At 34.9% G+C, this 27,637-nt stretch overlaps 1 protein-coding gene across 1 annotated transcript; it reads left to right on the top strand.

Annotated features, from left to right (window-relative positions):
- The first annotated feature begins 945 nt into the window (after positions 1–945).
- Positions 946–23,727, top strand: LOC131065302 (uncharacterized). Its single transcript, XM_057999769.2, has 2 exons — positions 946–1,570; positions 22,514–23,727. The coding sequence occupies exons 1-2, from the start codon at positions 1,127–1,129 to the stop codon at positions 23,306–23,308; spliced, it is 1,239 nt and encodes a 412-aa protein (XP_057855752.1). The 5' UTR covers positions 946–1,126; the 3' UTR covers positions 23,309–23,727.
- The last annotated feature ends 3,910 nt before the right edge of the window (positions 23,728–27,637 follow it).

The raw sequence follows: 27,637 nt of genomic DNA, 5'->3' as shown, positions 1-27,637 counted from the left end.
TAGCTAACTTTGTGCACCCACAACATCAGATTTCAACATTTTTTTATTGTTGTCTCCATATGCGACTTAATTGCTTATAGCTATTGCTCTCACTTTTGGGTAGTAACGACACACGTTATGGGATCCATTATGCATGCAAGGGTCAAGAAGTACACATTTCAAAGTGTCAACCAATACCTACGTAAATATTCCCCAATAATCATACACTTAAAATTGTTAGTACTTATGCACAAATGCCCCAATAATAGTGAGTGGTTATTGATACATTTGAAATTTATTAATAAGATTTTAGTTATCATTTTTATAGTTTTTTATAGTTAGTAACAGAGGGATTGAGTACACAAAGAGTACACGGTGATGCTCTTTCCCTAACTTCCCCGAAATTTAAAACTTAAATTATGATAGGGGAAGAGCACCAATAGTGAATATAGCTAACTTCACACACCTAGAACTCTTAAACTGTATATTAGATTTCATTTTTTTTTTTGGTTGTCTTCGTATGCGACTTAACTACTTATAACTAAGGTTCTAGCTTCTGGGTAGTAACAATGCATGCTGTGGGATCAATTATGCGCACAAGGGTCAAAAAGTACACATTTCAAAGTGTTGCCCAATACTAACTTAGATGTTCCAATAACATCAACTCAAAATTGCTAGTACTTGTGGACAAATGCCCCAATAGTTATGCACAAATGTCAAAGTAGTGCTGCACAAATGGGTCAATTATAGATAAAAAAGAGTCAAAAAAGCTTAAAAAAGTGATCGACTATTAATACATGTGAAATTTATTAATGAACTTTTCATTATCATTTATTTAACTCCTTTAAAATTAGTAATTAAAGAATTGAATTGAGAAAAAGCTATTCACTATTGAAATTATATCAACTGCTATGCTCTCCCCCTACCCTTTTCCTATAAAAAAAACACTAGATTTTTCAAACACTAGACGTCGAGATACTTTAGGAAGCACCTCCCAGCCTTGCAAATAAAAAAATATTTTAAAAATGACAGCCCGAGATTCCAGAGTATGTTTACAAAACTAGCAAGTTGCGACCCAAGCAGAATGGATTTCAAAATGTATTGAGGCGCGTTTGAGGGGGCGAAAGCCCAATATTCATCCGTTATCATGGCACGCATCGCTCAACCAAGAAAACAAACTACAGTAGCTAAAGAACAGAGAAGATCCGCTAGGCTTTCTCACCGCCACGATTCTGATAAGCCGGATGACAATGCGGCTGCTCACCCTAATCTTTCCGGGTATCCAGAAGAATTAGTGCTTTGTTTGCCAAGCCCTCTAATACACGGAGCTAATGAGAAGACGCAGAGGGCAAAGAAGAAGAAGAAGACAGTCCTCAGAAAAAATGCAGTCTCCGATTCCGATTCCGACAAGGAAAATAATGTCGAGTGTTCGAAAAAAGGGAGGGCACATTTGAAGAAGCAGAAGAAATGTATGCCACTTTTGGGAGGATCGGGCTGCGAGGGTTGGAGCAAAGAGCAGGAAATTGCCCTTCACAATGCTTATTACACAATCAAGCCTTTTCCCAACTTCTGGAAGCAGATTGCCAAGTTGGTTTGTATTTATGCACTCTCTTTATGTTCCTACTTGAGTTACCCGGTTTAGTTTCATTAATTTTTATTTTAAACAATTACCCACCCACTAAATGTTTCCTATTAATCCGAGAGTGTGTCACTGAAGGAAAACAGCTGCCAAACATAAGCTATAGGAAAACTAAGAGGGATATGCTCAACCACCTTTGTTTACCTCTCTTGTGATATGCTTGATGGACTTAATATTGCTAGTTCGGTTAGTAGAAAAGCAATCTTGGATCACCTTGTGAATTCGTTAGTATGGGGAAAACATATTGATGGCATCAGAATGATACTTTGTGAATTTGCTTCTATTACTAGATCACTCCATCTGTTCTGTGTTGCTATTCTAGTGTATTTTCAAGTTTTCGAACTATAATGCACCATAAGACCTAATATCATATTAGGATTGATATTCCCTTGCTATTTGGAGTATTCCACCGGCCCATGGAGAACGGTTTCCCCTTAGCTTCCAGAATACTGAAAGGGTTTGGCATAAAGATTGGGAATGCTGAAGTCTTAAATTGAGTTGAGAATTGCAAGGATGTTTGGTTTATCAGAATTACATTGCACAATCTAGCAGTGGAGAAAACGTGTGTTTGTTGACAAAAGTTGAGAATGGGGAGGCCAACCCTGGTGGGAGTGAAAGTATCGTGGGAAATGTATGTACTTGAGTGTTGTCATTAATATCACCTGATGAGAGACTTGATATTGGAGATGTAAGTTTTATATGGCTCTTTGGACAGCTTGATGCAGAGCTGGTTCATCATTGTTGGATTTTTTGAGTTGGAGCTACAGTCCTTGAGTCCACAGGCATGCTGTTGAAATTGTGCATTTTTGGTGTACCGCTTCTAATTTTTTTCTTGCTTTATCTTTTTTGGTAGATTTTCAGTGGCTTGTTTACAGTATGCAACATATCTAGTAACAGAAAGCTTCTTTTGCAATGCATTGTTGAAAACTTCTAATGCATGAGTGGCATTTAAAAAAAAGAGAAACGGAGAAGAATTGTATAGCAGCAAATTAAAAGCAGTTTTGAATTGGAGGATGCATCCATTTTTCTCTTCAAACACCTTTGGGTGGATAGTGGTTGTTTCATGCTTTCTTATCTTTGGAAATGAATGTTGAGTTGAGCATATGATTATTTCTTTGTTTGTTGTTATGTATTATGTGGTTGTTTGATGCTTTCTTATTTTTGGGAATAAATGTTGATTTGATCCTATGGTGTTTCTTTGTTTGTTGTTATGTATTAAGAAAGTTTATTTATAAAACTTTGATTTGTGTTTATATTTGAGATTAAGTCTATTTGTAAGGGGTTATCAAAGAATTGGCCCTTTGAGGAGTTGGTTTAATTTGTGTCTGAACTTGCTCATGGATGAATCAATAATTTTGAATTGAATTGGCTTTGTATTGTAGTAAAATTTGAAACCATAGTTGAAAAAGTCACAAAGTACTTGTAAGTCTAAAACCTTGGTGAGTTGCCTAAAAATTCATTGGTGATTTTTTACAAACCTCATGCTTATTTTTGGTTAATAGTCATAAAAAAATTGCTAAAAACTTGTGATTTTTTAATGAAAATCTTGCATAGATGAGGGAATAAATTTGTTATTTAAACCTAAGTTAACCTTTTATGATTTTTGCATTTTAGGCTCACTATGGCTAGCAACTTAGGGCATGTTACGGGCAATTTAGGGCTAGTGATCATTGGGGGAACACAAGGGCCACCTAGAGATAAAAGAAATATCATTTTTTAAAACATTTTTATAAACAAAAAGGTGCCAAATACCTATGTTTGCCCTTAAGTGGTAAAATTGTGAAAATGATGTGTGTCATGAAGGTTTGTGTGGTTGCAAAGGGCACTAACCCCAGACCACATGAGGGGCATTGCCTTGAAATCCCCACAAAGGTGCTACTTCTCAACCCTATTGGGTGCATTGCCCCTAGATCCCCATAAGGGGCGTTGCCTCTCAATCCCATTGGGGTCTCCATTCTCAAACTCCCACTGGTTATTGAGATCTCTTGTCACATAAGGAACTTGATTATAGTGAGGGGTTGTGGAGGAATTGGGATATAACTCTTGAGTATGCTGACCTAGACATTATTATTGCTCAACTTACTAAAAACCTCTTTAGATGAGGCAACTTATACATATGACATGGCTAGTGGAAGTGACATTGTAACTCATTTTTCAGTCTATGATATGCATTAAACTCTAATTTTGATTTATATATGATGGAAATTGGTAATATGTTTTATAAAGTGTTTATGAAGAATATTGTAAAAAATATATGTATTTTCAAACGTTTGATAAATTTGCCAAGTAATTGCCGATTCCCAAGTTTTTGAATTTTTTGGGTTTGCCAAGTAATTTTTGAGTTTGAGCTTTTCAACTATATGTTTTAAACTTGTCATGTTTCAAATGATCTATTATTCAACTTTAAATTCATAGTGGTTTAAAGTGTCCCTCAATATTTTGAAATCATATTGATATAGTGCGTGTCCATTGTTCTTTAATTCTTACAATTGTTAAAAATATTTGCTTTACATTGAACTAAAGAAGGTTTAAACGATAGCTTTTATGATTATGATATAGGTAATTCATACCAAGTTAGACTTTTCTTACTATTGCCACAAATTTTGCTAGGTCAATAATCCGCTTATAAGTCACTCAATTCTTTTTTTGTGATTCTCCTGAAGTTTTAATAAGATTTTGAATGGCTTGCAATGGGCAATACATTTATCTTAAGGAGCTTCAACTGAGAACTGGATCTCCAACATAACCTGCCCTTGCACTAGATGGGATTTATGTGTCAAGAAAACTTATCTCGTCTGCAATTCATGTTTTTCTATGTAGGATGGTCATTTCACCATTTACCAAGAACTTCATGAGTCCACCCAAAAATCACTAAGGGGGTTTAGACAAAGGGTTTTTGTTTGACTAGGCATACACAATGTTTGAAGGTATTGTGATTTGTTGAAATTTTATAATGTTTGTTGGTAGATATTAATGCCTTTTATGCCTTAGATTGTTAGCAAAGAATAATTGATACTCTTGGAATCTAGCTTATGTTTCTTTTTTCTTAGTAACTAAAGTGTAAGTATTTGAACCAAAAATACAAAAGATGTTATGTCAAGTGTGTTATTATTGAACCAATCTTCTTTTAGTGTGATTTTCTACAAGGATTTGTGAGGACCATGATTGAGGATATAAATTGATATCTTCACTTCTCTCAGTATTGGTAGGGCATGCTTTTGTTGTGCATCATGCACCATGCCATCTTTATAATAGTCTTGTTACACCTTTCAACCACTCTATTTTGTTGTGGGGTGTATTGTGCAATTAATTGAACACTAAATTGCTTCTTTTCACAAAATTAGTTGAATTGAGTGGCAGAGAATAAACCACCCCCCCCCCCCCCCAATTATTTAGTTGCAAAAGTCTTGATCTGACACCCTTTAAATGTTTCCATGAACACCTTGAATTACAAGAAGGCACCATAGCAATCAAATTTCCTCTTTAAGAAGTGAAACCACATCTTCCTAGAGAAATACCCACTTATAGTAGAAAATACCTTGAATTGTTGACAATGGTATATATCAAAGAAGGCTCACAAATATTTGCTTGAATTAGATTCAGTGGCCCCTTAGCATGCTAGGCACCTTTTGTAGGAAACGACCTTCTCTTCTATTTGCTAGCTAAACACCCAACACACAAAACATGTTTTTCTTGAATAGGTGGTGACCCTTGGATGACATATCTTTCACGCTAAAGAATACTAGCATTATCATTGCCAGATAAGGCATGTAAGCTAGCTATAGTAGGATCCACAAGCTTTTATAGGCCCCTTCACCCGATTCCTAGGGCAACAATTTTGTCCTATTGCATATTGGACATAATGCATTTCATTCCACAAAACTTGACTGGGATGTTAGGATTTTTAGTAAGTTGATTGATAGATAGTAAATTTATGTTCATAGTAGGAATATATATAATATTGTCTATCATTTAATACAATCTTAACATCTCTTATCCCCTCAACCAGATGGGATCTATCATAGATTCACAACCAAGTGAATCTATATCCATATGGCCAACATTAATGATGAACTTTACATGCTAGTCCTTTCAACACATCAAGTGTTTGGATGCTCTCAAGTCAAAGAACCAATAATTGTTGCTAGTGCTATTTGAAAGTGTTGCTGTGAGAGAAAATTCACCATTTAAATTATATCCTTCTTCAATAGCAGCCACATTAGCTTTACCATGCTTCTTGTGGGATAGATTGTACTATCCCTTTTTGCATTTGTTTTTAACATGGCCAAAATTTTTATCATAACATTTCACCTTTTTCTTTGGTTAGTAGTGTGAGAAGAAGCATTGCTAATTTGTTTTGATATTTGTCATGAAACAAGGCAACAAAATCATTTTTGAATTCCTAGATGCACATTTGCCCTTTTGTTGTTGTTGTCTATGTTGCTTATGCAGCTTGTATTAACCTCATCTAAAGTTCGCATTTGAATTTCAGCTAGTAGATGTAGAGACTCCACAAAAGCCTCAAAGGAGGGTGGTAGGTTATTAATGGTCAGAGCAATCGTATCTTCATTGTCTAGTGGTTTGTTGACAATGGTGAGTTGATCACTAAGGTCCTTAATTTTTAAAAGATGTTTTGACAAAGATCCACCCACACGCAATTTTGTAGAAAACAGCATATTTTTTTGATAAAAGACCTTGACTTTTTTGGTATTTGATATTTGTTTTTTATATTATCTCATAATGTACTATTAGATGCTACATGACAAGCTTTAGGGATTAAATCATTGGATACAAATAATTTGAGTAATAAAAGAGCTTCTCTATGATTTTTGTCAAAATCATTAGTATTGTTGGCTAGCCTAGTTTCAACACCTAGAACTTTTTATCACACATTTGATGCTTAGCAATTGTGAGTATCTTATGACTCTAGATATTATAGATTTTCCTTGTGAGTTTATGTGTCTTTGACAATACTAAATTTGAATATTTGCCATTTTCCTAAGCACTTAAGGAGCATTTGCATGAACAATCAAGAGGTTGGGAGGGATGAGAAGAAAAGGAGGATTTGCATTGTAGAATTTTGGGACTAGAGGAATGGGATACACTCCTTTGGCTAAAGGCATCAACCAAAGAGGAGCTAGGAATGGTGGAGCGCGTGGGAATGCAGATCCTGCTGTGATGGAGATGTTGCGAGTTATAGCAGCCTGGTTGGAAGCCGTGGTGTCATGTCCCTCCTTAATCATTATATACAACATAAATAAAGCAATAATTATTTATTAATTAATATCATATTTATTAATGAAACATTAATTAAAACCATTAAATACTTGTTAATTTATTAAAAAATATTATTTAATTAATATTCATAAATAATAATATTCTGAAAATATTCAAATAGAATAAATCAATATTATTGTAAACATTACACATATGCTTATAATGTCTATATTAAGGAGAGATTTGAGAAGTCATTTGTTTAGTCTTTAGAATCAACAATAAGCCATGAAGCAAAAAACCACTATTATGGAGTTTAATAATATGAAGACAGTGATCTAAATAAAAACAATGATCTAAAAATATTTTTGTTAATACAATAATGAACAAATTATAATATCGACTAATCAGTAATTAGTCTTGAAATATCAGTAATCGTCTCATCGATCCCTTATTCTAAAGTAAAGAATCACTATTTTGAAGCGGATATCAATCTAAGGATACTAATCGAACAATCAATATTCTGGCGATTTTAGTTTGGAGAAGCGTTTCTAATATGCACAGATGTTTCAAGGAGTACGATTCAGTTATGGTTTAGTTTATCAGCAAGTGCAGAGATCATTGTGCGATTTAGTTAGAAATAAGTAAATACAATAACCTGTTCAGCAACACACAGCCATGCCAGTGTTTTGAGATGCGATCGTGTTGGAGTTTGGAATCAATTATTTGAGAGATATTAACAACACCACCATTACTAACACCAGCGATCACATTAGAGATTTGCTTGTCAAATAATATGAGAAAGGCATGGACTCAATGTAAGCAATTGTTAAAATAATAGACACCTAACAAATGTCAGTAATTAATAAGTGAAGAATTAATTCATGAAGGGGGGTGCGATATTGATTATTCTTCAAGGGTATATTAATGGGTACGACTCTTTACTGGTGAAGAAGTATGTCTCATTCGCATAAAGATATATTAAGAAAGGAAAAAGGAGTAGGATGGAATCACGTGATAGTAAAAATAAGAGGGAATGCGAGCATTCAGATTCTACACAGCATTAAACTGCATCGATAAGTTACGATAATTCTATAAGCTGTTTCTAGTTGAATTCGTATGGTATGTTTTTTGGGAAAAGAGAGGAAGAACCGTGGCAGAGAGCATTAGGCTTTAAAAAGACTAAAATCGCTCCAGGTATGTTCTAACCTTTCACAGAATGCATAAGAACTATGATATAACAGAACACTAAGGATAACACGTACCTTAGGAGGTAAAGAACAGTCACAATATGACACAAACATCAATAGTCACACACAAATGATTAAACTGAAATAATATGCCATTAAAAGATACAATAATATACCGTGTTTGTAATTCAATAATATGTATGTGGATGAACAATAAAATAGAACACGATGTAATACAACGTGTTTCCCATAAGAATCGTATTCTGTCTTTATAGTATAATAAATCTGAAAACACATATAAGGGTTATGTAAATTGATACTAGCAGATCATTAATACAATTTGTGCAACTGACACCATAAGTAATAACTTAATAAATCTGATCCATCACAAACAAAGTCCAGGGAGAGGGGATCTGTAGGGGGTCGATTGCCCACCCAAATACTCCACCTACTGTATAAGGATGAACCAGTAGGCCAGAAGGGCATGTGACTGCTCCTGGGTTTGGGTCTGGCATGATGAACCACTCCTACCATCTGCTGTCTCCTTTGGAAAAGAAAAGAGTTAATTAATGAATAAATCTAGTTGGTACAATCATTCTGGGATAGATAATGGAATTAGCTTTTTAAATCCAAAATGAACCACTATGAAAAGTATGTAATTGGATTGTCCTGCTAATCTCTCACTTGCATATCTGATTCACACTGACTTAATAGTAAGGAATCTTACAATATCTACATCCAATTCTGCTGTGCAAAATAAAGCAATACGAATTATACCATGTTCAATTGGTCTCTTTACTGTTAAACATTGCTATTTTACATATTTTCCGATTGTGTTATTTATGACCTCCATCAGGCAACATAGCTGCATTTATTAATTAGGAAGGGACATTACACGTGGAGACAGCCTAGAGAAGAGGCTGACATATCGAAGATGTAAGTGAAGATGAGGGAGAAGAAGCCCCAACAGAACAAGCAAACCTTCCGGCGGTTGATTGGGATGAGGAAAGGTTTTTGAGGGTTTTGAGTAGGGCGAATACTAAACAAGGAGATTGAGATCTATGGAGGGAGACAAGGAGATTGAGATCTATAATGTGCCAAGGATGTAATGCAATAGGGGTTTATGAAGATATGTTTGCAACAATGGAGGAGAACACTTAGTGTGAGGACATGATGGTGAAGATGAGAGCGATGGGAAAATGAGAGGGCTTGCAAATTCTAGGCAAAAAGGTTATTTGCAGTTTGACTACAAGCTATGGTGGAAGGGATAACAATGAACTATCAGATCTGAAGTAAATTTGCAGCAATGGAGTAAATAGTTGCCAAGAATGAAGTCTAGTAGCACCAAGAGTCAAGAAGAATGCAAGAAGATTAAGAAGAAGGTTCAAATGAGGGTGAAGATATGTTTATAGGACAATCCTGAGTAACTATCAGTTGAGAGAATGTAGCAAGTGTGACTAGTGTAGGGTTTCAAGTTTCAACAGTTAGCAATACTAAAGATTCAAATTTGAACTTAGAGAATGGTGCTCATGGATGTTGGTGTCCTTCAACAATGAAGGTTCTGGTTTTCAGGGAAGTGTCTGTGAGAATAAGATACATCTGGAACTGAAGATTTGGCACACTAGACATAGGTTTCAGGTTGAAGAATTGTGCTAAATGTGACCTGAATATGACCAAGGGAATGGATGCCAAAATAAGTGTAAAAACTTAAGGTGGAAAGTGCAGAGTATGCAATTTTCTACCTTCCAACGACATATTGATTTGAGTTTGGAGAGAAATCTTTCATGGCATATAATTCTAGAAATCAATAAGATATTTCTAGAACATGTTGGGTCAAGTACTGGCATCTTCTGGTGGGCCAAAGAACTGGTTGAATTGGAGAGGGAGTGTCCAGTTTTTCCCTTTTGACCTGAATTCTCAAAAGATTATTGTCAAGAAAGATATTGTAAAGAAGAGAAAAGCATGTAAAACATCAAATCAATCATCAAGTCTTCTGAAGCTAACAATCAACAAAGACTGGCACATATTCTGCCTTCTCCAATGAGTTCGTAAACCAAGGTATATGATTAAATAGAGTTTTGCTTTGAGAGGTTTTGGAGGTCTGGAAACTCCACAAGTGCAAAAGTTAAGCTCTTTTGCCTTCATTTTCTTTGTTTCAAATTCTCTTTGAATAACCAATTCAACGGTATTGGGTGGCGAGGGCCTTTTCTCCTCATTTAATCTTGGCCAAGGAATTATGCACCCACTGTGTAGTCAAAAGCCTAAAAGTAAGTTGTGAAGGCTTGGTTTGCTCTCAAGCTTGGTCATGGAATACAAACTTGAACAATATATAGAAGGTAAAGGTGAAAGTTTTCCTGTTCTTGCAAGGGCTTGCATATGTCTGGAGGCATGCTGGATATGTGAAGGCCTTAAAATCATCTTAATTTATAATTTTGAATAGATTCTTGTTCAGAAGTGGTCTTTATCTTCAAGGATTCTTGGAGTGATTTTAACTTATACATGTTAGTAGAGTGAGCTTCCATAAGGACCATGGATAAATGAATTTATCTTTAAACAGCTTTGTTATGATCATCTCTCATATCTGTAATTTGAAATTTCTCTAAGGGGCCTACTTGCTAGGATAACCTTTAGATTGTGGGGTGTACTCCTTATTATACTGTTTAATCTAGTTCTAGATTGCATATTCTAGTGTTCTTCTGACTCCTGAGTCACCGACCTCTACAACCTTTTAGTTGTACAGTAATATTATTACCACTAGTGGCATTAGTTCCTGACATGACCCATCTTTGTTGGAAATTTCTTTAGTATGTTTAGAGCTCACTTAACATTTTGTTGCAGTCAGACCAGGTGAATGGTGAGGTTTTCAGGTGTTGTTGGTGTCCATTGGAGAGCTGAGATAGTGTGCAGAACATAAGCATCCAAGGTTCCATTTAAACTTTTTTTTTTTTTAAAGTCATATTTGCCTTTCTGACTGGTTTACAATTATTGCAGATATTTGTTTCTTCCAAATTGTTTAAACATTTATTTTAGCAGAATAAACAAGAAATTGTTTTTTTTCTAGTCTTCTGTGGTGTCCCAGGGATGGGGAATGGCTGTTACAATTTAAAAAAAAATGGAAAAATCAATTATAAACAATATTAAAAGAAATTGCAATATATCCTTTATGTAAACCATTTGACAATTAATTGGATTTATATTATATATTCAATTTCATGATTTCTGTCATGCTCTGCCATAGAGAGCAAAACCCAGATTTACCTGCAGACCTATTAATACAAACTGGGCGAGGGAATTGATAAGGGCTGACCCAGATCTTAAAAAAAATAATTACCAGCAAAGGGCTGACAACTCAAGGCCGACCATAATTAAAGGACATCATTATTATTTAGAGGGCGACCAACAAACAAATGATAAGCAGCGATTACTTTAATTAATGAACAGTGATTACACTTAATGAAGCAATGCCTAGAGTTGTGTCTCGTAGAAAGGACATCTCTATTCAAAGAGGGTTGTAACACTTAAAATTGAAAGTTTATGACCCCAACTGTTGAAGGTATAAGAAGAGGAAGATTCATTTTGTGAGAGGCATCAATCAGCCACTGGGCAATTGGATAATTTTTTAAAAGAATGAAATATATTGGTTTCCAAATTAGGCAGATCAGCAGAATCATTAATCAGCAAGTGGGATTGAATTCTTTTTAAGAGAATCGATCAGCCATAGTGTGATTGAATCATCAATGAAGATATCTGTTTGGAATAAGAAAAAAGTGAGCATTGAAATAAATCAGATTATAAAAAGGTACAAGCAAATACAGCAGAAATAAATTAATTTAGAATATAAATTGAAAGCAGAAATAAATATATTTCACTAATATAGGACAAGTTTCCATCAGCAACCATGTTTGGAATCAACGCAAAAAGTTTTATAGGAAGATGCAGCAGTACCGGTCTTCCCTCATCAATTATGCCACCCCAAGATGGATGGATTGGAGGTCCCGCTATACTTGTGGGCCAAGGGGACGAACGGATTGGAGGTCCATTCTGCGCCCTTAGGCTTGATTGAGAAGGACAGTCTCCCGGTGTCCTATCAAGGTTTTCATTTGGTTCCTAATATGTTGACTATGGGGATAAGCTATGAAATAGATATGAATGATTTTAGGATACTTTGATTTTAATAAATACTATTTGTATACGATCATAGATTCTTGATATTAATGCTTTGCTGTTAATTATTTTTTGTTTGTAAGATCTGAATTAGGATTTTTCCGAAATTGGCATTACAATTATGTAATTTTATTATAGAATTCTATTTGTAAATATATTGCATTTGTTGGAATTGTTATTTTTGGGCAAAATCAGGCATATTTCAAAAGGGGACATCACAATTTCATCATGTTTGCAATACAAAGTTACAAGTACAATAGACCAATGGCTAATCGTTTAAACTCATTCTCTGATGCAAATGTAATTGTGTACTCATCGCTAGAATTGCTAGACTCATCTAGCGCTTGCAACTAGACACCAACCAACTTTGTTTGTGCAGCTTGATACTAATCAATTTACATCAACTCCTCTAGGTCTACATTCCTCCATGTTGTTGAATTCTCCTTATATTCAATTGTTTTATGATCCATGAATGATGAGACACGAGGTACTATGTACAACCACAAGCTTCTCCACACTCCTAGAGGTTAGTTTATTTTTCTTGACAAAGTGGATGAAGCTCTATGTAGATCAATTCCTCTTAGTAATAGAGGAAATGCAAACTTGTAATAAGAGGCGAATGACTAGTGTGCTTATTGGTGATGGAGGCCCATACAATCACCACCATGATAATGTGTTGTCTTGTGTCAAAGTCTTCCTTTCTAGCTTTATTGGAAAGCATTTTTCTATATTGTTTAGTGTGAGGGACCTTGGTGGACCCCCTAATTCAGATTTTCTATTTTAAAAAAAAATTCCAATTCAAAAAAAAGTGTTTAGCTATTTCTAAAGGTTGTAGGGACACTTTGTTGTCCCCATGATGGTTGAGAGATGTTTGCATTTACTGCAATTGTCTTGGGAATGGTAGGGAATCCTTGAATGTACCTTTGAGAGGTGAATGTCCCTAGGGTTGCTCCTTGCACTCTAGGGCTGTTTTGGGCAAGCTCTACTATGGGGATGCTACTCAAGGAAATGCCGAGGATTTTTTACCTTTGCTCCTTAGTAGATCAGCCTTACTTTAGGGACGAAACCCTTTGGGCAAGGCACTTGAGGGAATGATAGAGGGGACATTTTGTGATTGTCCCCTTGTGCACTTGTCTTAGCCTAGGGATGTGTCCTTGGGGAATGTTGATTTTTCATTACCTAGGACAACTTTTTCGTTGTAGGTGGACAATTCCTCTCTACAAGAAAGGGACTAGCAATCTATGAGAATAGGTGAATGGCAAGCTGCTTTAGCTCTAGTGTATCCTTCCCATGAGATGTCCACCATCCAATATGGTCTTTTTAAGCAAGAGTGGCCCTATTTGCTATAGCCTTTGGTTTGCTAAATATAGAACTTCAAAAATTAACAAAATAAATCCATTACTCTCAAAATTTTCTTGCATTCTCAGTATTCTACATCTTTTGTAGGGTCTTCATAAAGCCATCTTTTACCTCATCATCATTAGCAAAAGGGACTCTATCAAGTCTAGTAGGATACCATTTGGGATTAAGAGCACATGTAGCCATTTGAAGTGGGGTATTAATTCCAACCCATTGTGAGAATAGGCTTTATATGCTCATCATAGAAATGTAAGTTAGGCTCCATGATACAAATTGCATGCCTCATTTGGTCAAGCATGTTGACATATGTCTCATAAACCTCTCCAAGGCTAGGAGAGTTTGTATCAGCTTATTTCATTACCCCCACAATATATGATATAATAGAGAAAATATATGTGCGAACAACATTAAAAATTAAAAAAGCAGAAGGTAAAATCAAATTTAAATATTTACCAAATTGAAATGAAAAATTAGAAATTAAACTTTAGAACTAATTGATTTTCTTACCTCACAATGGCTGCTCATTAATATTATTGTTGCAGAGCTATTCATGTTTCTCTCATGTCCTCCATCAACAAGCTCACCTTCGAATATTGGTTATCTAGGAATGAGGCACACAATCTATCTTCTTGATGGGACATAAGTTGATCCAATAGTATTTGAAATATGGAGAGTGTGCCTCATGAAGTAGAATGGCATGGGTATAAAAGAATTTGACTGCAAAATCATCGACATACTCTTGTGCATGCAAATTCAACGACCTTGCCATTGTAGTAGCCTTGCCCTTCCTTCTATCAGAATGCTTGCCTCTCACATCCCTATTAGCAGCAAATGACACATTCGAACAGATTCAACAAGTACACCTTTCATTTTTCTTCACTCTGCCCAGCCAATCTAGCTATTTCAACTCTCTCTTCCAAAGTTATGTCCTTACAAACCCTAACTCTATGTCCAATCTCACATAATAAATGGTGCCCAACCTTTCTGTAACTCCCATGAAAATTAGTTTACCCACCTTTGATTTTAATAATTTAGTTTTGCTTAATTAATGACATAATGCAGCAAGGGTTTCATGGGATTGAAAGGACCTTTGTTATAGATATTGACAATTGTTGAAGGGCATGAAAAGGGATTTGGTGCAACAATCTTGTGTTTTCTGAAAAATTCTCAGTACTGGTTTTATTTCATTGACATTGTTATTCTTTTCTGTACCCTCCTTTCATTAAGCTTCTAGAAACTGAAATTTGTGACAGCAAACTGGAAAAAAACAGTGCAAAAAATCTCTAAGATGTTTGATAGAACAAACAAAATATGAAAATGAACGAAAATAAGTGTGGCTTACATTTCAATGATCCTAGATGTTGAAAATGACTGGAAATCTTCCTTTTGACCTCTCTTTATTTTTTTACTCTATTTTTTCCTTCTTAACTGCAATATCAGAAATTGGTAGCAAGATATATTATAGGGTGGTGGGATTAGTTATTTTTGTTTTTGAGATTAGTAGAGAGGGCTTTGTTGATGTGTTTTTTATGGCATCATGCAACACAAAATAAAATACTATGTATTCTATCCTGTCTTGAACAAAGACCTCTCGAATTCTAAACAATGTGATCAAACGAGACAACTCCAAGGTTCCGATAGTCATGGCTTGACCTTATACATGGATAGATTCAATGATTGTGATGTGATTTGCTGGAATCACAATGGGGACTTACATTTCGCATGAACTCTTGCTTGAATGCTGTTGGAATGTGGAATTTACTTGCTTTGAAAAAAAAGAAAAAAGAGATGAAGGGTTTTGAAAGATCTAATCTACTCTTAAGATCAATAACAATAATGGATCATGCTTGGACGGACACATTCCTTCAACCGAGCTTTGCTTCACCATGTTGCCAACAGCTACACAAGGCCTTCATCTTCCGAGGGAAACAAAAGGTTTTCATATCGTGAATCATTCATCCAAATACCCAATACATTGATGCAACTTGAATAAACATATCCACAATTGAACTTAGCATGTTTTGATGTTCAGGCTAACTATGCACTACAATTGAAAATCATCCAACTACAAATAGCATGAACTAAGGAATTATCAACATCCACACATTACTCCATCACAATCAAAGAAATTTATCTAACATGAGGATGCAACTAGAAACTATGCAGTTATGTAGAAGAAACAACACATTCCACCATATCTTCAATGGAAAGGATGTTTATTTAAACAGCTTGGCAACAATTTCCTGCCTTCTCCTCCTACTCTACTCCTAATTGCTTGCTATTGTCTATTATTGAACTATTAACCTTTACAAATGAGGAAGTGGAGCCTTATATGGTGCTCTCAATACAATTGAACATCAATGGTCAAGATTGAAAGATAGAGACCCTAATTAGGGTTTGTTACACCCATTACATAACATTTAATGTTTGACCAATGATTGAATTACATTTTTAGGACATGTCTTTCTTTGAAGGTTTGAACAATGAATAATGAGGTTAGGTACATCGAACTTTGTGCCCACATGTGATAGTTACTCATCTCATTGGATGAGTCAAGTGCATTGAATCTGGACGCCTTGACTTGGAATGATGTGATTGGATAGATGATGACTTCAACACCACCTCAACTACTTGATCCTTGTAACTCATCACATGTGTAGGTGATCGAGGCATTTCTCTTGATACTTAACATTTCCAAGTGTTGACGTGATGAGGGTGGGAGATATTCCCAAATTGCATCCTCTTCTAACTTTGATTTACTCTTCAAGAACTATCTCCTACCTTGATCACATTTGCATTTTCTCTCTTGTGTGGAAACTCCTTCCTTATGATGTCTTCGTCTTGGATTACTTTCTTGCTGTACTGGCAATAATTCTTGGATTTTCAGAGGAAATTCAAGAGAGTCATATCTTCCTTCCTTGACGTTGATTTCTTATGCTTGCTCTTTCATGATATTGATCTTCAGTTTGTGATGATGAGTACTGGAATGTTCCTCATGTAGAGCAATCCTCCACCTTGCCTTAAAACTTGATGTGGACGTATTCCACTTGCTAGGTTGAGGTGTCCCATTTCTTTGATTTACCATCATTCCTTCTTCTTTGGATCTTCTTGTCATTCTTGAATTCCTTCCCATTGCATTGTTGTCTTCTTCATCTTTAATTCAATGGCATCCTTGAAGGTATGGTGAAAGCTTTTGGATTTGACTGTGTGTGCTTTTTTGTTATCAACGTTTCGAATCATACTCTATGATTCATCATCAGGATGAGCTAGAGAAGAGAATAAGTGTGAATTGCAGACCAAAAACCAACTTAAATAGTGCAGCGGGTTGGTGGGAAGGAGGGGAGGGAATGGCACAAGGATCAAGAGATTGGAGAGAATAATAAAATAATAAAAAGGACATAAAAGAAGAAAAACTACTAAATGCAAAGAGAAAAAAATAATAAAGACAAATACAAGTAAACAAACATAAAAAGAATTATGTATCTATATGTATATACCTTATACATACATACATACATACATATATATATATATATATATATATATATATATTTTTAAAAAAATTTAAATTCTTTTTTATGTTTGTTTGTTTACTTGTATTTGTGTCTTTATTATTTTTTTTCTCTTTGCATTTAGTAGTTTTTCTTCTTTTATGTCCTTTTTATTATTTTATTATTCTCTCCAACCTCTTGATCCTTATGCCATTCCCTTCCTTTCTTCCCACCAACCCCCTGCACTATTTAAGTTGGTTTTTGTCTCCAATTCACACTTATTCTCTTCTCTAGCTCATCCTGATGATGAATCATAGAGTATGATTCGAAATGTTGATAACAAAAAAGCACACAGTCAAATCCAGAAGCTTTCACCATACAATTATGAACTGTGGAAACTTAATGTCTACAATCCTTGAAGATGTTAGTCATTCATCCTTGAAACATGATTCCTTCACTTGTGTTTGCCCTTCTTTACCTTGAATGCATTGTTCTTCTTCTTCCCTTTCCATGCTGATGGGTTCTTCATCGTTTCCTCCATGAGTATCTTGAATATGCATTGGTGAGTTCTCCATGATGTTAATTAGCTTCCTTGTGTATCGTTGTGATTCTGATGATGTCTTTGCCTGATGTAGAACCCTTTATTGTGAAGTATCCCCCATCTTCATTGCTGTGTTGCCTAATTCACCTTGAATGTTACATCCTTGAACATGCAATCCTTGCATTGATACCTCCTTGATGCAATTGAATCTTGATGTTGATTTGCATAGCCTTCTAGACTTGATATCCCATTGTACATTTGCCTCAGTGCTCAAGCTCTTTCTTCTTGAGTTTTGATTTTCACCAGAGCTGTAAAACAAACAAATATCGAATCAAATATACATAAAATGAATGAAAATCATATCAATCCTTTCAGAACTCCCACCATTCAAACCCTTGTGACCCTAGAAATAAAAGTTTGGGCCTTGGAACATCAGCACTGCAGGTATGATTCACACTAAACAGGTCTGGAAATGACAACACAAATAAGGAAATTAGTCCTCAAACTTGCCCTAGATCGCCTTAAGTCTGCTCCTTCTAATTCGCTTTGGAATGGAATTGATATGATGCAAAATTATAGGGCGCTTTACCTCTCAATTCACCTAAAGCTTGATGAATATTCGCTTCAAAATCAGTTACAGATCTGTCTCTAAACAGGAATGCTCTGCTTTTCTCAAATTCGCTTCAAAATCAAGTTTTCTTCACTTAACTTACCTTCAAAACACTTGCATCGTCCTTTACCAAGGCAAACTCACCATAATTGCCTTTAAAATTCTTCAATCTCTGGGCCTTCACAAGTCGGGGATTTGGGTAAGTGAAGGACAAAGTCTTCCCTTCATGATCTAGGTTGGGAATTTTAGTGTATCCGGATGGAAGGCTACCCTGTGGAGCATCATCCAAAGACCACCTTGACTTGATCACTTCCTGTCAATAAAAGGCACAGCATCTCTCACTATCAAAAGGTTAATAACTAAAGGAATTACCTCCAAGCAAGATGATGGCTAAGCTAAGACAACTACACTAGAAAGCAAAAAGTGGGGGTCCCCATTTGCAATGGGGCGATGTGTGAAAATGTCACAACAGGCTTGTGTTCCCCATGCCCTTTTTAAATCGTTTTTTTAAACTGGCTATTTTTTTAATCTTTTTTGATGTTGGGATGTGCAGCTGTCTTGGGGATGTCTTGCCCTTGTGGATGGCATCCGAGGAATACATCTTTAGTTTCCCCATAAATATGGAACAGCCAAGGGATGTCCTGTGCTGTCCTGCTGTTCCAGGGATGCTTGGGAGGTAGGGATGCTGGTTAAGGAAGCACTGATGTGTCCCTGTGTAACATAGCTCACAACCCTGGTTTTGTCTTGGACTCCTTCCTCTGATTTCTGTTGTGTGTCATATGATCATTAGTTGAAAGGGTTGTTGCAACTCAATCATCCTTTCTAATAAACTGAAGTAGTTAGCATATCTATATTCAACAAGTTTGATGAATTTCTTCTCAAAAAAGGACCAACATAGTGCATGTGATGTGTGGTGACTTTAGATGAATTTTTACACATCTTTTGTGTCAGCTACAACTTGTTTGATCTACTTGATCTTGTTGATGTCCTTGAGTGCATTGTTCATGAAATGAACACCAGGGGTCCAATAGATATGCTTGTAGGCAGCTTCAACCAACTTCTTGCTTGCCTTGCACACAAATGTAACATCCGATGCAACCTGTATTACATGTTGGGATCAATCTTCTCAATGACATTTTCGAAGATCTAAAATTAGAAATTCACATCCTTGCAGTTCCCTGAATAATCACTTATTCTGAGGAAGTAAGGCCCCTTTTTACATGAGACAATGATATTGATGATGGACAATGTTTAATGCCTGCCCACCCATTCATGATAATGTTGCATCCATGTGAAGTCCATGCGAACTTCATTTCCTCTATCAGTACATTTATCATGAAATAGTTCTTATCCAACATATAGTCCTTAGTTTTGTTTCCCTTGGTCTTGTATATGAAGGTCTTCCCTGTGTAACTGTGGACATGGGCTCCTTAGTTGCAATCGCATTGCAAATACAAAAAAATAATACTACAGTGGATCTAAAAACCAGTTCATTTGAATTTTTCCATGTCGGGATTTGAGCACCAGAGATAGTGGGGGACATTTTGTTCTTATCATAATGTCTCTGAGATGTTCAGGCTGTAGGGTCGGGGGTGGGGATGACTTTCCATGGACCTCTAGAAATTGACTTCTAGAACAAGTGAATTGTTCATAATAAAAGTCTCATTGTATACGTTGTTTCTTAAAATCACTAATCTAATAACAGTTCAAATTCAAGAATGTTCCATTAAATATTTTGCAATGTACTTTGCCAAATAATTTTTCTTGGGAGAGTAGAGGGGGTTCTATAGGAGCCCCTGCACAAGAAAATGAAGCACATTACAAATTACATCCAAAGCACAACAAAGAAAAGGCAAACCCAGGCCCATGGAGGGGTGGTGGCAAACAACTAGAGCAAAGGCAAAAAGAATGCCATCCACAAATCAAACACCAATTGTAAGCATGGGCCAAAAACTATCAGACCTAGAGTCCAAAATCCCTCAAGAAATCCAAGAGACATCTCATCTACTAACATCACCAATAACGTTGGAGCTCACATCTTCACTTTTCAGCTTGCCACACCAGTCATCATCGGTAACCACTTCTTGCTTGAGCATCACCTCTCTGTTGCAACTAGGATTACAGATAGTTTTGAATTTAACACCATGAATAATTTTAGACCTTTTCACAGCCCTATTCAGCATACGAAAATATGACAATCTATAAGCAATAGTTACATCTGAAGTCCCTTGATTATGATACACCAATAGATATTTGATCATCAGTCATAGATCCTGGCAGGAAGTAATCTCCTCAATATCACCATTAATTGCTGGAAGCCTCTATTTCAAGCCATCAATTTTAACTTGAATGCCATGGTAATGCATGGAGTTGATGCATAAATGCCATACCCTACATCTTCTGAATCTGGGTCATCTTCTTCCACTTTTGCCTGATCTGGAAGGAGCAGAAGAAGTTCAACCTAGTTCCTAACCTCTTTTGAAGGGTTTGCTATTTCCAATTTGGAACAGAATCTATCACAATTGTCACCCTAGAACTCATATAGGTCCATCATCATCAAGGCCTTCTTTCCCTAGAATGCTCTTAACAAGATTCAACAACACAAAATTCTGACAGTGGAAGATCTGAAGCTGATGGTCTGAAACCTTACCTTGACTCTAAGGATCTCTGCTGTACCAGATTTAACGTTTGCGATCCATGCCATTGATGAAGAAAAAGACAAACACTAGAGAAAGCTGCAATGACCAACACCACAGGCCCATAACAGCCGTGCATACAAAACATCGCACACCAATGTACAAAAGACCGCTGAGGAGGCAAATGGAATTCATCACAAATAAAACCAACTCTCACACATCACCTGCTATCATCATCAAGTTTTGAATAACCCAGCCTGTTTGGATGTTTCTAGGGGAAGTGATGACTATTAATCACCATAACATTTCTAACAAGGGTCCACATATCATGCAATTGCCAATCATCTATCTGATATGCTTTCTGGAACATCTTATACAACATTCCTTATTGTTCCCATCTTCATGCAACAGTATATCTCGTTTTTAAGATATTTTTGCAAGGTAACATTTTGAAACTGTACTATTTGTATTACTGTTTTCATCTCAAATATTTTCTGATGAAGTTAATATATTTACTTGCAAAGCCCTAACATAGGTTTGTTTTGGTTCTGGTTCTGATACTAAGTATCGTTCATTGCATTTTCCATGCTGTCATGGTGGTTAGATATATGGGAGCCTTTTCTATATCTATATTGAAACGGAATTTGATTTGTTCAAAAGCATTTTGGTGCATGCAATCCTTGCTGACCCAGTCATAGATACCTGAAAGTGAAATGTATTATTAATAGTTTACATGATGTAGCTACACTCAAGCACACAATTTATGGCATGATAGAGCTACATTATGTATCTGTCTGTAAAGCACAATCAATTAATGAAGGCCTTATGTAAATATATGAATTTATGTATAAAGACATGCACAGTACAGTTGGGTGATGCATTTGAGTGCAGCTAGGTGATGTACCTGATACAGATGGTGTAAAGTCTGAGCTGTATTGAAAAAATTAACAGAGTAAAAAGCTTAAAAAAATGAAAAAAAGGGCACTTACCAGTACAGGTAAATACCTTCTCACCTCTACTATTTATCCGTGTGCTTGCACTCATGGTGGGAGGGTTTCTTGGCTAAAAACTTGCCTAGAATTTTTTATGTTTTATGGATACTTTTGTGTGTGTGTATTAAGATATTATTATGCTTTTCCTATCCCAACCGTATCTTTTCCAAAGCATTATAATTAAGTTCCAAGTTTCATTTTCTTAGCTGAAATAGAAATTGCAAAAGTATAGATGGCGGTAATGGTATGTGACTTCTGCTTGCTGATAATCGTTTTTTTGAGCTCCCTCTTTGTGGTCTTGCAGATCAATTTATAGACATGATGAAACATATATGGGCCTAGCTTGTTCATTTTCGCTATGTTGAAAGTTAAAGCCATTAACACATTACGGGTGTTAATGCTGATATATCGTGACCCCTATAACTCATACACACTCTTTATTGGTTTTATGCTGCTTCTTACAAGTACACTCCATTGGGGTCTGTTATTCTGTTATTCAAGGATACTTTTTCTGTACTGGCTCTCAGATTGTAATTTTATTAAATTGGCCTTATTATATGGAATCTCGTTTTCTCTATTTCTAGCTATAATCGCTCTATAAATAAATGGTTTTGATTGAGATAGCTTCTTTCTGCTAATATTTGGGTTCTTTAACAATATTATTTATCATTTATTTCATAACGTTATTTCCTTTGCAGGTTCCAGGCAAGTCATCCAAGGAATGCTTTGACAGATTTTATTCAGCCTTTCCTACTCCACCTGTTTCTCAACCACGTTCGAGGATTAAAGAGAGCAATTGTGAGTCTCCTATCCGGCCCTTTGCTGATGATACAAATGCATTGTTGAGGTCAGGTGGATCAACTGGCAGAAGGTCAGGGAGCAGTAAACAAAAAATTCTGCTTGCACATAAGACTGTAAGGCAGATGCTCAGAAGGAATAAGAATGCTGATAAAGAGTATGAAACAGATCTATTTTCTGCTGTTGAAACATTTGATCCATCATCACAATCTTTCTTGATTCCGATTACTAATGCACCTGTTACACCTGATTATGCTCATAAACCTAGTAAGGAGTCAACATTTTCCCGGACACAGTCAGCTAAGTGGCAGAAGTCACTCTCTAGATTTTCAGAAGATTCTCATCGGCAAATTCAAAAAACACTAGTGAGTCCTGAAGTGCTGAAACAAGTAAAGAACCCTGCTCTTCATGATAAGTATATTGACTTGTTGCATTCCAGAAATGCTATAAGAATGGCTATGGCTGAAAATACCAAGGTGCAGTCAAATTATGTTGAAAAAGGGGTTGTTAGATTGCCCCAAACAGAGGTGGTTTGTGCAGCAAAAGCTGCAGTGATTGCTGAGGCTCAACAGGTGATTCGACAATCACGGAGTAATGGGGAAAAGGATTGCCAAATTATTGGTTATTTGACAAGTGATGATTTTGATGAAGAATGTGAAGGGGATGAGGGTGGAGAAGAAGCCTCATGTATATAGACCTCAATTAAAGATGGATCATATCTGTGATTGAGCTGTCTCAATTTGTATTGGCTGTTTCATTCATGTTCATTGCCATCACGTCAGTGTTAAGTAACTGCTGTAGTGGGTTTGGGCAGGCACAACCAATTTCTTTTATGCCTTGGATAAGGATGCAAGGTATAAATTTGATTGATGCTATTCGAGGCATTTGCTTAATATCTGAACTTTGAATAAATCTAAATCAGTTTGTTGAGATAAAGTGCAAATAAGTAAAGAGACTCTATGACTGGGTAACCATGCTAACCAATTAACTGACAATTGGGGTTATTTCAATTTTATGCCATGAAAGAAAATCTGTTTGTTGTGAGAAGGAATTTTCTGATTTATGGACATGGGAACATGCATTTAGAAATGAATTTTTAAAAAACTCTCAAATACATGCTTGTCAATCTATTCTCAACGGTATTTTGGCTAGTCTGAAGTTTGATTATGCTGTGCTTGTAAACGTCTTTGGTTGATTAATTGAATTCACGTTTTTATTTATGTAAAATGATTGAGTAATGGGCACCTGATAGGAATGCTGCGGCCACTAGTTTAGGAGTTCATCTTGAATCAGCAGAAAATGGTTAATAAGGTAAGGTTCTTTACTGACCTTTAACTTCTTGGAGATATTTTAATTTCTATATATCCTATGAAAGCAAATTGGATGACATTAAAAAAATAATCCTAGCTTCCAAACTATCTAGAATCGAGTTGACATTTAATTAAAAAAGTATAGAATGATCACAAAATAGTAGAGCATGTCCGATTAAGCTCAAGCGTGCCTAGCCGTTGGCGGGAGTAGTAGCATTTTCGTTCGTTATGATAAAATGCTTCACTTTTGTTAAGTGATTAAGAGATTTTTCCACATTGTAATAAAAATAAATGCTTTCCCTGCAATTTATTTAGAGTAAATAATTAATTGAGGATTGAGTTGGGACAGATATCGAATAATCAAATTAATTTAGAAATTAAATAAATTAATGAAGGGGATTTAGCTTTAGATATGACGAAGGTAACAATTGTGACATACGAGATACCAATTTACTAATGATAATTTATAGTTCACGTTTGTGAATGTGAAAGTGATCCGTGAGTGCAGGATTAGGAGTGTGCACACAATTTAATTTAGATTTGGTGATCTAAATGGATTGAATTTTGAATATTGAAAATGGTTTGTTTCAATCTTCTAATATCTAAATCACAATATGGAATTGATAGTGATAATTGTAGACGCTAAAAATTGGTCAACGTCTTCTGTCTTCTAATTTTAACATATCATGTGCGCAGTCTTCACTATTTGTCGATCCTGTCTCATTCCTTCTCTCCCATTTTCTGTTCTGTTGATACCATTTTGTCCTAATTTTGATTCCATGATATCAATTCATACCAAAATCTATTCCATTGATGTCATTTAATTCCTATTTTGTTTTTATGACATCAATTCATCTCAATACCTGTCCTAGTGATACCAATTCGCTCCTATTTTGATCATGCGATATCATTTTCTTCCAATTTTGGTCTCATGTCATCATTTTGATCCATTTTTTTGTGCTATTGTTTCATTTCAGTCCCATTGCATGCCCTTTGACTCGCTTTGACCCGGTTTACCCATTTCGACTTATTTTTTTTCACTTCTTCCCATTTTTTTCCATTTCTTTCCAATTCTTCCCAATTCTTTTGAACTTCATCCAATTCAACTCAATCTAACTTAATTTGACCAAATTGAGGTCCATTGAAATTAGTTTGACTTATTTGCCTTCTAGGTTCAATTAATTATTTGGAATTAATAAATAACATTTATTAATTATCTCCATTTAAGAAGAAGATAAATATGATAAATTAATAAATATAATTTATTAATTTATTATTCATATTTATCAATTAGATAATTAAATAAAATGATTATTTAATTAATAGGTAAAAGGGATAAACAAATAAATATTAAATTAATTTGTTTATTTTTAGAAGAATTGTTAGTAGGAAAGGGGGTTAAAAGGGATAAACAAATAAATATTAAATTAGTTATTTATTTTTAGAAGAATTGTTAGTAGGAAAGGGGATCCTACTAACAATTCTTCTAAAAATAAATAAATAAATTTAATATTTATTTGTTTATCCCTTTTACCTATTAATTAAATAAACCAAATAAATATTAAATTAGTTTATTTATTTTTAGAATAATTGTTAGTAGGAAAGGGGGTCCTACTAACAATTCTTCTAAAAATAAATAAATAAATTTAATATTTATTTGTTTATCCCTTTTACCTATTAATTAAATAAACCTCCTATCCCTTTTACCTATTAATTAAATAAACCCCCTTTCCTACTAGCCTTTCTTCTAAAAATAAATAAATAAATCTAATATTCATTTATTTATCCCTTTTATCTATTAATTAAATAAGTTCATTTTATTTAATTACCTAATTGATAAATATGAATAATAAATTAATAAATTATGTTTATTAATTTATCATATTTATCTTCTTATTAAATGGAGATAATTAATAAGTATTATTTATTAATTCCTATTGTGTTAACAAGTTTTTTACCATCAACGTTTCGGATCACACTCTGTGATCCATCATTTCATATGCTTGTGCTCTCTTACATCTCGATGATGGATTACAGAGTGTGATTCGAAACGTTGATGGTAAAAAACTTGTTAACACAATCGAATCTAGAAACTCTACAACAATTTACTATGGATTGTGGAAAATTGATATCTTTAATTATTAATTCCTCCTGTTTATCCTATCACGTGGGGATAATTCACAAATTTTAATTCTTCTATTTATAATTTTTAACTATAAATCTCCATAATATATCCAACCTGTTAATTTGATCTTTGTAAGGAGATATTAATGTTTTTTTGTATTAATTCTCCATAGTATCTTCTCCTCGACTTTTTCCATTTTCTCCCATCTCCTAAATGGCAACTTTGTGGAGTGCTCGATCATGTCCATTCGATTTCACAAAAATCAATTTGATCCTGACCGTCCAGTGAAATCCGGATTTCTATATAAAGAATCCCTCTTTCCTCATTCAACACAATTAGTTTTCGAAGATTAGCATTGTTACTCTGTCCACATAACTTTAGAATCACACTTCTAGTAATCTTGTTATCATATCCCTTGCTTTCATCAGTATTTGTGCATCTTGCATTTAGAGAGCAACATATCAATATTAAAGAAGAAAGGAGAAGCATCAAAGTTTTATTAAAGGAGCATAGGAACAATGATTTACACTATGTTTTGATATTTCTGTTGGTTAGATTAGGTAGTTGATTTGCATGTCGTTCAAGTTTCTATGATTTGTTTAGTTTAACTTCATGCTCTTTGGTTTCTTACCCCAATTTCCTAGTCAACAATAATTAACACCTTTCAAGAATCTATAGATTCATGGGGATCAATGTTGTCCTTAATTAGACCTTTAGGAGGATTGACTCAATAATGAAGAACTTAAATTGAAAGAAAGTGTATAATACACTCTTGGGATGACGATGTAATGGTGATATATATTTTTGTAATTGAATTTTAAATACACTTGGTAGATTCCAAGATATCTTCTTGATCAAGCTTAGATGATTCAAATGAACTAAAGTTAGTTTTAACATCACCCTAACACACAATTTAAAATAAATTTCCATTTAATGCGCTCATAATAACTTATAGGGAAAATGTAATAAGGTTTGAGTTTTGTAATTTGGGGTTGAGATTTGTGACCATGGAAATGAATTAGGTCAATTTCACATTATGGATTTGATCTAATGTGGTGAATGCTAAAGTTAGGTGTCAAATTAAGGATGAGTAATATCCAGTTTAGATAGAATAGTGTTATTTGTCAACTTCTACATGGAATACACTATTTTACACATTAGGTAATGAAAAAAAAAGGGTAAAGGGCATTGGGAATGTGATTCTTAGTATTACATTTTTCCTTTACTATAATTTGCATGTGAATTACTATGACAATGCTTGGCAAAATAAAGTAAGTACTAAACTTTAAAGTTATATATATTTTTTAAACATTCAAAGGATACAACTTTGCTCAAATTATAAAGATATGGATGTTAATTTTGTGTACTCTCTTTGCCAGAGTGCTCATCTTGAGAACATACAAAAACCAAAAAATGTTCCAATAAGGAGCATTTGCAAAGCATGAACACAATCACAACGTTGTCTACAAAAGCTTAAGAAAAGCAAGGGTGAGGTAATTTTGATTAAGCGAAAAGTGTAAGGAAAAATTGTGTCTCAACCTTGCAACTATAATATGATAATATATTTGTTAGAGTCACCAATGGATTCA

The sequence above is a fragment of the Cryptomeria japonica genome, chromosome 1, assembly GCF_030272615.1.
Source record: "Cryptomeria japonica chromosome 1, Sugi_1.0, whole genome shotgun sequence".
Taxonomy (NCBI): Eukaryota; Viridiplantae; Streptophyta; class Pinopsida; order Cupressales; family Cupressaceae; genus Cryptomeria; species Cryptomeria japonica.
Note: the sequence above shows the minus strand (reverse complement) of the source record. Positions and strands in the feature narration are given on the sequence as shown.

Excerpts from the sequence above, each read along its gene's own strand:
- LOC131065302 (XM_057999769.2), top strand. The coding sequence starts at position 1,127 with ATGGCACGCATCGCTCAACCAAGAAAACAAACTACAGTAGCTAAAGAA. Across the intron at positions 1,571-22,513 it reads GGAAGCAGATTGCCAAGTTG|GTTCCAGGCAAGTCATCCAA; the intron begins GTTTGTATTTAT and ends TTTCCTTTGCAG.